At 36.9% G+C, this 13,595-nt stretch overlaps 1 protein-coding gene across 1 annotated transcript in view; it reads right to left on the bottom strand.

Moving 5' to 3' along the window:
• The window catches only part of MSH3 (mutS homolog 3), a 198,228-nt gene that overhangs the window by 136,657 nt on the left and 47,976 nt on the right, over positions 1-13,595 (bottom strand). The window contains 2 exon segments of the mRNA XM_059175350.1: positions 4,028-4,142; positions 6,789-6,901. Coding sequence (XP_059031333.1) covers positions 4,028-4,142; positions 6,789-6,901 — 228 coding nt within the window.

Raw genomic sequence — 13,595 nt, 5'->3', positions numbered from 1 at the left:
TTTCCATATAAATAATCATGTCATCTGTGAAGAGATAGAGTTTGACTTCTTCATTGCCAATTTGGATACCTTTTATTTCTCTTTTGTCATCTGTGAATAGAGAGAGTTTGACTTCTTCATTGCCAATTTGGATACCTTTTATTTCTCTTTGTTGTCTGATTGCTGTTGCTAGGACTTCTAATACTATGTTGAACAAGAGTGGTGAGAGTGGGCATCCTTGTCGTGTTCCTGATCTCAATGGGAAGGCTGCAAGCTTTTTCCTACTGAGGATGATATTTGCTGTGGGTCTTTCATAGATAGATTTTATGAAGTTCAGGAATGTTCCCTCTATCCCTATACGTTGAAGCATTTTAATCAGGAACCAATGAGAATGAGGACACTTCAGTCCAAAACCTATGGGATACAGCAAAGGCTGTATGTATTTCCTAAGGGGGAAATACATAGCCATCCACACCTCCCTCAAAAAATTGAAAAATCTAGAACACATCAGCTGTCTCTACACCTTAAAGAACTGGAGAATCAACAACAAATCAAACCAACTCCACACATAAGAAGGGAAATAATCAAGATTAGAGCTGAGATCAATGAGGTAGAAACCAGAGATACAGGAGAACATATCAATGAAACTAGAAGCTGGTTTTCTGAAAGAATCAATAAGACTGATAAACCATTGGCCACACTAATCCAAAAGAAAAGAGAGAAAGCCCAAATTCATAAAATTATGAATGAAAAGGGAGAGATCACAACTAATATCAAGGAAGTAAAAACAATCATCAAAAGTTATTATCAACAGTCATATGTCAATAAGCTAAGCAACCTAGATGAAATGGATGCATTCCTGGAAAACTATAAACCCAAAAGTGAACCAGGAAGAAATTGACAATCTGAATAGACTGATATCTAATAATGAGATTGAAGCAGTGATCAAAAACCTCCCAAAAAACAAGAGCCCTGGGGAATTCTACCAAATTTTCAAAGAAGAAATAACACTTATTCTCCTGAAGCTGTTTCAAAAAATTGAAGCAGAAGGAAAACTTCCAGACTCTTTCTATGAAGCCAGCATTACCCTGATCCCCAAACCAGGCAAAGACCCTTCCCAAAAAGGAGAATTTCAGACCAATATCACTGATGAATATGGATGCTAAGATTCTCAACAAGATCCTAACAAACAGGATTCAACAGCACATTAAAAAGATTATCCACCATGGCCAGATGGGATTCATTCCTGGGCTACAAGGATGGTTCAACATTCGCAAATCAATCAATGTGATAGAACAAATTAATATGAGAAGAGAGAACAACCACATGGTCCTCTCAATTGATGCAGAAAAAGCATTTGACAAAATCCAGCATCTGTTCCTGGATGATAGAAATTTATACCATTTGAGCACCTTTACTATGGATCTCCATCTTTGTCTTTGGTTCTATGGCAATGAGAACAGGGGATCACCCGACCAGCTGATTAGACACATACTAAGTCATCAATAGATTCAGTTCCCTGACTACTGCCCACCACCACCACCAAATACAAAATGAGAAGAGTTCAGCTTCATGTAATTTATCAAGTTAGGTAATGTAAAAGTAAACTAGTTTAATTTCAGTATAAAAAACATGTTTTTCTATTCAGTATTATTTTTACTTTGAATATAAGGATACAATAATTTTTTCAGACCCAAATTCATCTATTTCTATATATATCAGGGCCTGATTTTTTTTTACAAAGTTTTTCTATTCCAAAATTAATACTTCATTCCTTGGTGAACAGAGACAAGTCTTAATGGGCAAGCTATTAGTCACCAATTCCATCTCATTCAGAGGGGTTCCTTATCATGAAGAAGTCAAACAGTAGGTAGTTTGCCATCCTTTCCTATGGGGATCCAACACAGTCAATCATATGGATCAATTTCTGCAAAAAGTATCCTATTATTGGAGCCTGAAGTGCAACTCAATGAAGTATAATACCAGCTGATACTCTTTTTAATAAAACATTTCAGTCATACTAAAATATATATAGACTAATATAGTACCCAGGATAAAAAAATAAAACATCACATCGTATCTTTCCTATATAGGCATGTATACTTAAGCAATGTTCCTAACCACTACTTAAATAGTGACTTTTTTACACGTTTCTAACTTCATATAATGGTGAGTACTGTGTGTTCTTCAGTTATTTGATTTCTGGCTCACTATAATGTAACATAATTTTTAAAATATTGATACATGTAACTCCAGTCCATTTATTTTGATTGCTGTTTAACCTTAGACTGCATGAATATACCACAGTAAGTCCACTCTCCAGATGACAGACATTTAGACTAATTTTAAACAGGACAAAACTGCTTCCAGATAACTGATATTCTGTTCTATCCTAAATACTAGGCACACTAAAGAAGACATTACAAAAAGATTCCCAAGGGACGTGCCTTTCTTGCACCGCCCCCAACAACTCCATTCCAGTACCACCTCTTTGTACCCCAATTCATATTCAACCATTTTAGTGAGATAGTGCCTATCTGTCCACTCCCCTCTGCAGAACAGGAAGCAGCTTACTTATCAAAAATCAAAATGATAAAGGTTAATTCTTCAGAGCCAAAACCAAGGGGCTGAAGGTGAAATACAGAAAGGCAAAATTTTCCCCCTACCTTTTATTATTCCACTGGTTTTTAAACTAACATCTTCCTAGAACGGCAACTGTGAGTTTTAAATCTCTGAGCTCCATAAAGTTAATCACTCTTTTAAAAAGCCATGGTAGGGGGTGCCTGGGTGGCTCAGTGGGTTAAGCCGCTGCCTTCGGCTCAGGTCATGATCTCAGAGTCCTGGGATTGAGTCCCGCATTGGGCTCTCTGCTCAGCAGGGAGCCTGCTTCTCTCTCTCTCTCTCTGCCTGCCTCTCCATCTACTTGTGATTTCTGTCAAATAAATAAAATCTTTAAAAAAAAAAAAAAGCCATGGTAGTAGCTATCTTCTTCATCCCCAAATTTATGGTCTATGAAATAAGAACTGAAACCAGGAATAAGAAAGGCAGTGAAGTTTTATGACTGCTTTCTAATACCACTTCTTTTTTTTTTTTTTTTAAAGATTTTATTTATTTATGAGAGAGAGCGAGAGCAAGCACAGGCAGACAGAGTAGAAGGCAGAATCAGAGGGAGAAGCAGGCTCCCCGCGGAGCAAGGAGCCCGATGTGGGACTCGATCCCAGGACGCTGGGATCATGACCTGAGCCAAAGGCAGCTGCCCAACCAACTGAGCCATCCAGGCATCCCTCTAATACCACTTCTTAATCCATTTAATACTACTTGTCAATTAACTCTTCTCTAGTATTTTGTATATTAAATAGCCATATGAATACAAATTGATAGAATTAAGGCTTCTATAAATATTTTTACATTAATATTTTTCACCAATAGCACCACGCAGTTCATTCTTGCTCCCAAAGAGAATATTCTAATAGGGTCACCTGGGTGGCTCAGTCAGGTTAAGTGGCCGACTCTTGATCTCAGCTCAGGACATAATCTCAGGATCCTGGAATCAAGCCCCATGTCCTACTCATCAGGAATCTGCTTGAGGATTTGCTATTCTCTCTCTCTTTCTCCCTCTGCCCCTTCCCACTACTTGTGATCTCTCTCTCTAAAATAAATAAATCTTTAAAAAAAAAAAAAAGGATTTTCTATCAATAGTAGGTGAACTTATCTAAGTACAGTACTTACCAAACTCAATTTAAGAAATGGTTTTATAGACTGAATTATGGAGAGAATGAATCACACTCTAAGGCTGGACATACTATATTCAGACTTATGGTTCAATGTTGACACACAGTAGAAACAGAAGATGACTTTTTATCCGCCAATAATCAAAGGAAAAGGTAGTAATGTCAAATTTCTCAGATGCTCTTATTTCTAAATGAATGCATGTGAACTTCAAGCCAAAAGAAAAACAAGAATTTTTTTTAAAGGAAATGCTTTTAATATAACTCTACCCCTCCCCTTTTATTTATTTATTTATTTTTTTTTTTGAGAAATCACTTACTTGGGCTTGGAAAGCACCTTTTCTAAGTTAAATTCTTTGAGGTATCTTATTATGGCAGCCAAAGAGCAAATCACAGGTTTCTCCAAATTAATGATGCCAGCAAAAGTTTGAGAAGCTAAAATACAGAATATATAGTGAAGTTATTGCTCACCATTATGAAAAACGAACTTTAAGTTAAATGAAGTTTAGTTTGTGGTTATTGAAATGAAAATTTAGACAATACCTCCTAAAATTGCCTTTTGGGATAACATTGAAGATTACAGGTATCTAAGTCATGGGAAAATGGGTATTTTTCTGATGGTGAAATAAACATTTTCTGGAAAGCAAGAGAGCAATTTCTTCAAAATATAAAAGCCTATCCCCTCTTATCCAGAAATACTCTCAAATGCATGTCAGAGATGTGTGTACAAGGAACTGAGCCAAAACATCTCCTGTAATAGTAAAATCCAAAACCTAACTGAACATCAGGAGCGTAAGAGTTCAATAAATTTTGATAAGTCCAGATTACTATGCATCTACTAATAACAATGACTTAGAGCTATCTATACAGGCACAGAAAAATATCTATAATATACTGCTGAGTGAGGGTGAAAAAAAGTTGTACAATCATTCTTATCTCTCAGCAGGAATATTGCTTACCATCTGCTCTCTCAGCTTCATCCCTGTGCGCTACAGGATATTCTCAACAGAGCAGCTGAAAGAATCCTTTTCAAAATGTACTCAAGACCATTAGACTACTTTGCTTATCAAAATACTCCAACATCCCCAACTCACTGACAGAAGCAGCTCACGTCCTGCCAGGGGTCTTATGGCCCTACAACCTGGCTTCCACCTCCCCTGTATCTCTTAGCTCATCTCCTCAGAGTCTCTGCCTTACTTTGTTCTAGCACCCAGGCTCCTTTCACTTCTTAAGCCTATCAGGCATGTAGATATGTTGTACTTACTGGTGTGTCTGCCTAAAACACTGTTCCTTCAACTGTGCGTATGGCTTGACCCCTACACCCTTCAGTCTTTGTTCAAATCTCTGCTCAAGGGCCATTTTCACAGTGAGGCCTTACTTCACCACACTATTCAAAGATTCTCCCTCTTCCCTGCCTTATTTTCTTCCTAATACCACTTTCAAACACACTTAACTTATTTTATTGTATATATCTTCCCCTTAGAATATGAACTCCAGAAGGGCAGGAATTTTTATCTTTTTTATTCTTTTATTCTTTATTGTATGTGTGATGCCTCACATAATAGGCAGTCAATAAAAATTAGTTGAAAGAATAAACCCAATTTATATGAAATATACAGAATTTTATATATATATATATATACACACACTTATCCGAATGGATTTGTACCTATAAAAATTCTTAAAGATTTGGGGGGAGGGATTTTTTTTCCTTTATGCACAACTATGTTTGGACCTTTTTTTGCAATAGTCATTTATTACTTTAATAAAAGAAAAAATTACAAAATATCCTCTACAAATCAGTAATACCACATACATTAATTTCTATTGTGGCTTTTTATAAAACCAAGGTGTGAAGAAAGAATTAACAAAACTCTTCCCCCTTTTGAGAAGGGGGGAATCATTCTAACTTTTTAGCTCCATTCCCCAGGAAACCTGATAAAAATGAAGTACCACTGTATTATAACGTAACATTGTACATGGTAAGAATGACCTGAAACCAGTAAACTGCATCTAAACTAAGAAGCACTATAAACACCTGATTCTAGAAATGTTTACCTACTCTGTGTACAGGGAGTCTGAAGTTAGCGTGGCACGAGGCTTCTATGTCTGGGTAGACCCTGAAGAATATCTGCCTTTGCAGCTGAGCTGTCACTTGGCAAGGGTCAGGGCTTGGGGATGGGCTCTCAATGGTTCTATGGGGCTGAAAACCCTGTGGAGGACTATTCCTATTAAGAGGAAAAAGGCAAGCTGGTTTCTTATCTCACAGACTTCTAAGGGAATGTGATGTCAAGAGTGGCTTATGGTAGTCTTGTTTCCTATCTCACAGACTTCTAAGTGAGATAGGCAAGCTGGTTTCCTATCTCACAGACTCCTAAGTGAATGTGATGTCAAGAGTGGCTTATGGTAGTCTTGTCCTTACCTGAGCATAAGACAACAATCCCTTGGTGACATGAAGACTGTATCAGAATGGGTAAGCCTCTCTGACACTCAATTCAGTTTGACACCATGAGATTAAAAGGGATGGCAAGAGAAATGCTAACAAGACATTGGTGTCTGTGGCTCAGCCAAGGGGAGACTGATCCATCTACCATCTAATGGTAAAAGCCTTGCAGCATGGGATAAGATATAAAAATGAACCTTAACAGAATAAGCTGGACTAGCAGGAAGGAGGGGCAGAGACCAAGTCAACAAATACTGGTTACTTAACATATTACTACTCTGTCATTAATGTTCTGGTATTTAAATTGTGGCAAGCCACCTAACGAAATACTAGCCTTTATCCAGGAAATTTATCCAAATACTCTACAAAATTCCAAGGAAAGTAACAGGCCATTTTTTTAAGAGAAGCAAAAAGGAGGGTTGACCAGTAACTCCTTACATTCCAATGAATATGTCAAAAAAGCTGCAGGGGTGTTTTTGATGAGTGCAAGAAAAGTGAACTCTTGCCTCTACTTGGGCCAGTTATTTATTGGTAACTGCCTCGTTTTCATTAAAGTGAAAGTCAAACTTGTACCTTTATCCAAATCTCAACTCAGTTAAATTCGAGGACATGAAGGCTAACACATAGAAAATATTTACCTTGGAGGTCAAGTGCATCTTTTGCATAAAACTCTGTAACCGCCTGGAAAGCATGGCTGTATTCAAAATACACGTTATCCATCCTTTCTACTCGAATTCTATCATCCCGCACACTGAAAGAAAACAATAAAAATTTCAAAGATAATTATTCAAATCTTGAATTCTCTATATTTAGGCCTTGGCCTGACCAAAAAGATAAAGTCATCCTTTATTCTCCCTCAAGTTGAAAAAACAGAGAGAAAAGATCTAAAGTTTCCCTGTCAAAAAGCCCCTTTTCATAAAATGTAATTACAACTTTTACCACTGGTACTTTATACCAAGTAGTACACTGTGATTATCAAGAACTCACTGGAATTACAGCTGATTACTTTGATAAATACAAAAGGGAGAAAACTGGAAAAGCAACATTTTTATGTAATTGCATCATTTGTTTAAATACTCTCTACCAATAAAATACATCTTTCTCTGAAATGGCATCTTTTTGCTAAGTCCAGTTCTACCACAGTTCCCATTCAAACGCAGTAAATTCCCCGTAGGTCAACTCTCATTCTCTATTTAAAGCAGTTCTGTGGTGTCTTTAAAATGGCATGCGTGAGTGTGTGGGTGTGTGTGGGTGTGGGTGCACGTGCATGTTTGTGGTGAGATTATGTAAAGTACATAAACAAACCATATCATCCATGCTGGGTAGTATGTTTTCTCTCATTTTCTGTTTCGCTTGGCTCCCCATTCCTGCTGCCCCTCTCTTTCCCTATCACCTCACTCCCAACCCATGTTAACGACCCAGAATGAATCCTTTTTTTATTCATGTTTGTATGTTCGTACATAATGTTTATACATGTTTGTATGTTCGTTCATATATATACATACTCATACTCATCCTTGTTTTATACAAATGAGATGACCTCACACAAATTTTTCTGCATCTTACCTTCTTCATAAGCAGTTAAGTCTTGGAAATTATTCCACACAAAGTGATCTATCTACAACTAATTGTTTTTAATGGCTGAAAAATATTTCATAGTATGTAAAAGCCATAGTTTATTCAACCATTTCTTTATTATTGGATATTCACCTGATGTTAACATCTGTGACATGTTGCCTTAGAACACTTTAATCTAAAAAAACAGTAAAACACTACATTAAATAAATAATAAAACACTGTATACATCCTTCCTCAGTCACATTCATCTCTCTACCACCTGAAAAAGTAAATACTATCTCTAATTAGGTGTATGTAATTACCACATATGTTTTTATACTTCACAATATACTTTAGCACCTTTATACAACATGTTGTTTTATTTCATGTCTTAAATTTTACGTTAAGTGGTACTCTATTACACTTATCCTTCTATAACTTGCTTTTGCACTGAGTATTATAAGATTTATAAATGAAGACAGATAAACCTCTCTTAATTTTCAAGTACTACTAAGTATTCCATTCCTTCTTATATTTTCTGTGAATTTTTAAGATTTGTTTTTCAAATTAAAGGGGATGGTATGAAGTCAGAAATACAGTTTGATTTTTCATATGATTATCAATTAAAGATTAAAGCACCATTTATAGACCATTCCATCTTTTTCTACTACTTCATAATGCTGCCTCCAATACCTATCATGTTTCTATATATGTGTGAGACTGTTACTGGCTTCTTTATCCTGTTCCACTGACCTTTTCATACAGCTCTCTGTATTCGGACTAGAGTATCTTAACGTCCATGGCTTGGCATCAGTATATGTGTCCGAGCCCTATACCTTGCTTTTCAAGACTGTCTTAGCTCATCATGGGCCTTTGGATTTCTTTATAAATTTTGGGTTCATCTTGTCAAATTAATGAAAACCCAATACTATGGGGAACCTGGGTAGCTCAGTCGTTAAGCATCTGCCTTTGGCTCAAGTCAGGGTCCTGGGATTGAGCACTGCTCAGTGGGGAGTCTGCTTCTCCCTCTCCCACTCCACTTGTGTTCCCTCTCTCTCTCTCTGTCAAATAAATAAAATCTTTAAAAAAACCACCCTAATATTATCAGGATTTTGACTGGATAAACAATGAATTAATTTAGAGAAAAATATCTTAATAAATCAAGATACCCTATTGTTAAAGATAGTACAATCTTTCTATGTCTTTTCAATAATATTCTTTAATTTTCTCCATGTTGTATATTCTTTGGTTGTGCTCACTCTGAGATATATTACAAATTAATACTACTGTGAAGAGAAACATATTTACTAGAGGGTTATCATGGTGTACAGAACCCATTGATTTTTATATGCAGCAACTGTATGACTAATTTAATTTTTGTGCTGTATTGTCTATGTATGTGTTAATATCACCTGGGGGGGAAAAAGATATTTTACCTCTCCCTTACAATCTATTTTTCTTTTCTTTTTCTTATCTCATTACACTACTGGCTAAGAATTCAGGCTATACGCAACAAAGGTAATGCTAATAGGCATCCTCTGTCTTCTTACTGACAATAATAGGGAGGCTTCTAAAGTTTCCCTCTTAGGTATGAGGCTTGTTATAGGTTTTGGAATAAATGACTTATTGGCCTAAGGTTTGGTAAGTTTCCCAGTTTGAGGGGAGAAAAGGCTTTAGTCATAAAGGATTATTAAAGCTTAATCTAATGTTCTTTCTACATGTGTTAAAATAATCGCATGGCTTATATCTCAATATCTTAATATATTATTCATATTTTCTTTCTTTTATTTTTTATTAACATATAATGTATTATTAGCCCCAGGGGTACAGGTCTGTGAATCATCAGGTTTACTAAACACTTCACAGCACTCACCATAACACATACCCTCCCCAGTGTCAATAGCCCAACCACCCTCTCCCTAACCCCCCACCCCTGGCAACCCTCGGTTTGTATTATCACATTTTCTGATGCTGAATAAATCATCCTTGCATTCCTGGGATATATCACACTTGTCATGATGTACTGTGTGGCTTAAATAAAGTTATAAGCCTGATTTCGTAGTGTTTTGTTTCCCCAGAAAATCTGTGCCAGCATACCTAGCTCCAAAGGCTTTTTCTGTTCTGCTACAAGACTAGGCAAGCATAAGCTGATTCAGGAAGAAATCTAAGAGGGAGGATTTTCTCCCATCTGCAGTGCTGAAGAAGGATTTTTTTCACCTTAATCCACCAGAGACAGAGTATCAGACTAACTACTGTAAATCTCTTATCAATTTTTATCTTTCTGTAGACTCCCTTAATACCTGGATTTTTAGAAGCCTGTAGCAAAGTTATTATTTAGCAACTCAAAAAGCAGTGAATGACCTTACATGAGCTCCACAGCAATTTTGTACAAATTCTTAGAGTGAACGCAAGAGGCAGCTGGTTACTCAATTACTGTTCTAATTAATGTTTTGTTTGATAAGCAGATAAGGATTTAGAAACCCATTAAATTTGTAAAAAATGGACTTGTCAGTTATCCTTGAGGCTTTCACCGAAGCATTACAAGAGTGTTAAAACTCCTCGTTCCGCAATCTGTGTATTGAACATCTTCATGCAAACATTTTTTCCACAAACTGGTTGGAGCTATAAAATCTGTGTTTTGCCAGGTTTCTTAATTGAAGAAAGTTATGGTAAATTAAATCACTATTTTTGAAACAAATGTCTACTTGAAACACTGTCTACATAATGAGTAATATCCAACCAGAATTTTGTCAAACTAGATTTTAGTAAAACTTCTCCACTAAGCACAGAACTGTCAATCTCAATTTCCTTGAACAAATGTCATGGAAGACCTGCATCAGAGTCACCGGCAACACACGGGAAGAGCATAGATCCCACACACCAAATGTGTTAAATCTGAATTCACAGAAACTTGGGGAGAAGGGGTATTTTCATTTTCAATGGGGTTTTCAGAATGATTTAAGGAGAAACTAAAAACATAGTCGACAGGAATGATACGACAGTCACTGCAGGACAAGAGAACAAAGAGAAAATGGAAATCTCTAACAGTAGTCTATGTTTCAGCTGTGCTGTTAGAGGTGAACCCCCAAAAATCAAGGAAGTCTACTATGGTCGTGTAAATAACCTGAGTCTAAAAAATTATACTGGAGCACCTGGCTGGCTCAGTCAGTTAAGCGTCTGCCTTCCACTCAGGTCATGATCCCAGGTCCTGGGATTGAGCCTCACATTGGGCACCCTGCTCAGCAGACAGCCTGCTTCTCCCTCTCCCATTCCCCTGCTTGTGTTCCCTCTCTCACTCTCTCTGACAAATAAATAAAAATCTTTAAATAAAAGAAATAAATATAAAAAATCATAAAAACGCCTTCCCCTTCCCACCTTCTACAGAGACTGTGGCCTGGGCTGAAGCCTCCTGAATGGAGAGGAAGCTGAACAAAGGCTGTGCCCCACCCTGGGCTCAGGGTGGTGACTACTCTTCTCTACTGGACAGGAGGACAATGGTCAAGAAAGCAGTCTCAGTCATTACAAGGGGAAAGTGAAGCAGGACTGTTTAAAATTATGACTTCTAATTTTTTAAAAAAACCTTTTTATATGTAACATGCCTTTCTGTTGCCAAATATATTATTTTGAAAAAATTAAATGATGAGAAAACTCTCAACAAGTATGAAACCCACACTAAAATAAAGGAACTTCAGACCCAATAATATCTTTTAATGTCAACTTGAACACAAAACTGATGACTCTCTGGTGTTGAGTAACAGACCACCTACAAAGATCTTGATCTAACATTCAATTGTGACCAAACAAATGTCAGCTTACCAATTTTATGATCTATGCTAACTTTAGAAACTATAATTTTTATAGACAAAAAGAGCCTTGTAAAAGGCTGACAATCTGCTACAGGAAAACTCACAAAGCCTCTTCTGACAGCATTCTTACTGATAATAAAAATACTGATTGAGTTCTAAACTTCCTGGCTTAGTGATTAATTCTCTCCTCTGAGGATAGAATCCAATAGAGATCCAGAATGAATAAAACGGGCCATGTAATAGAGTTACAATGTCTCTATGTTAAAATTAGTATAATTTTATCACCGTGTATAGTAAGGAACTATAGGAAGACTAAGAGCATTATGTGAAAGTGAAATGATGAAGACAATCATTACCTGACAAATATCAGAATACCTAGCCACAAAAACAGCAAGGGAAAAGGCCACATAAAGATTCTTCACAAGAAATAAAACCAGAAAATAAAATGACATGGACAAACTAACATCATATATATCTGCCCAAACAACAAATGTAAATGGGGTAAACCTATTTACTAAAAGAGAGGTGACTTCAGATTGGATTACAGAGGGGAAAAAAACCCTCTGTGGTACAAAAAGGAGTAAAACTTAAAAGAAAATAATACAGAAAAATTAAAAATAAAAGGATAGCTGAAAAAAGAACTTGACTAGACAGATATACTAGTCAAATATAAGTGAAAAGAAAGCACTAAATGAGATTCTATTATCAGGCAGTACAAAACTCAGGAGAAAAAGCATTAAAAAAAGACAAAATGAGGAGCTTCGCACTAGTAAAAAGGATGAGATAAAAGAAAGTCTTTTCCCTCCACATTCTTAAAATACTTTTACATTTTTGAACCACTAAAACATACTACCTCTTCAAAAAATAAAATTATTTATTAGAAAAGAGCAAGAGAAAGAGAAGGAAAGAATGGATTACAAAACTGATGCAGGAAAGCTGGTGCAACCACTCTAGAAAACAGCATGGAGGTTCCTCAAAATGTTAAAAATAGAACTACCCTATGACCCAGCAATTGCACTACTGGGTATTTACCCTAAAGACATAAACGTAGTGATCCAAAGGGGCACGTGCACCCGAATGTTTATAGCAGCAATGTCCACAATAGCCAAACTATGGAAAGAACCTAGATGTCCATCAACAGATGAATGGATAAAGAAGATGTGGTATATATACACAATGGAATACTATGCAGCCATCGAAAGAAATGAAATCTTGCCATTGCGACAACGTGGATGGAACTAGAGCGTATCATGTTTAGCGAAATAAGTCAAGCGGAGAAAGACAACTCTCATATATGATCTCCCTGATATGAGGAAGTGGTGATGCAACATGGGGGCTTAAGGGGGTAGGAGAAGAATAAATGAAACAAGATGGGATTGGGAGGAAGACAAACCATAAGTGACTCTTAATCTCACAAAACAAACTGAGGGTTGCTGGGGGGAGGGGGGTTGGGAGGAGGAGGGTGGAGTTATGGACATTGGGGAGGGTATGTGCTTCGGTGAGTGCTGTGAAGTGTGTAAACCTCACAGATCTGTACCCCTGGGGATAAAAATATATGTTTATAAAAAATAAAAAATTAAAAAAAAATTTTTGATGCAGGAGCTCCCAGGAGACGTTCATCCATTTCCCAGGACTTGAACCTGGGAGTCTGGAAGTTCAGGGACCAAGTGGCTAAAGACATTCTGCCACCTTGTGGAATGTGAGAGGAAAGTGAACACAAGAAGGAGAGAACACAAGGAGGACAAGAGCTCCTAAGTCTAGCCAAGTTTGATTCTAGCCTACTTTCAAGCTTTTCACTTACATGAGATTCACTTTTATGAATTTTAAAAATTCAGTAAGAACTCATCACAAAATGAGAGATTTTCAAAATGAAGAAGGAACCTTTCGCTGCCCAGAGAGGGAAATAGACATAACGACACAGACAGAATTTAAGAAAGTTGGCAACCTCTACCCAAGTCCACATAACCAACAGTGAACCAAGGTAAGGAAGACCCAAAGTTTGACTTTAGCTGATAAGTCTGCTTTAGATAAGGCAGGCAGAGTACAAGTTAGAGATTCTGGAGACCAGGAGGACCCTCCTTC

Source organism: Mustela lutreola, chromosome 5 (genome assembly GCF_030435805.1).
Source record: "Mustela lutreola isolate mMusLut2 chromosome 5, mMusLut2.pri, whole genome shotgun sequence".
In the NCBI taxonomy this organism is placed as follows: domain Eukaryota; kingdom Metazoa; phylum Chordata; class Mammalia; order Carnivora; family Mustelidae; genus Mustela; species Mustela lutreola.
The sequence above is the reverse complement of the archived record's forward strand: the minus strand, read 5'-3'. Positions and strand labels throughout refer to the sequence as shown.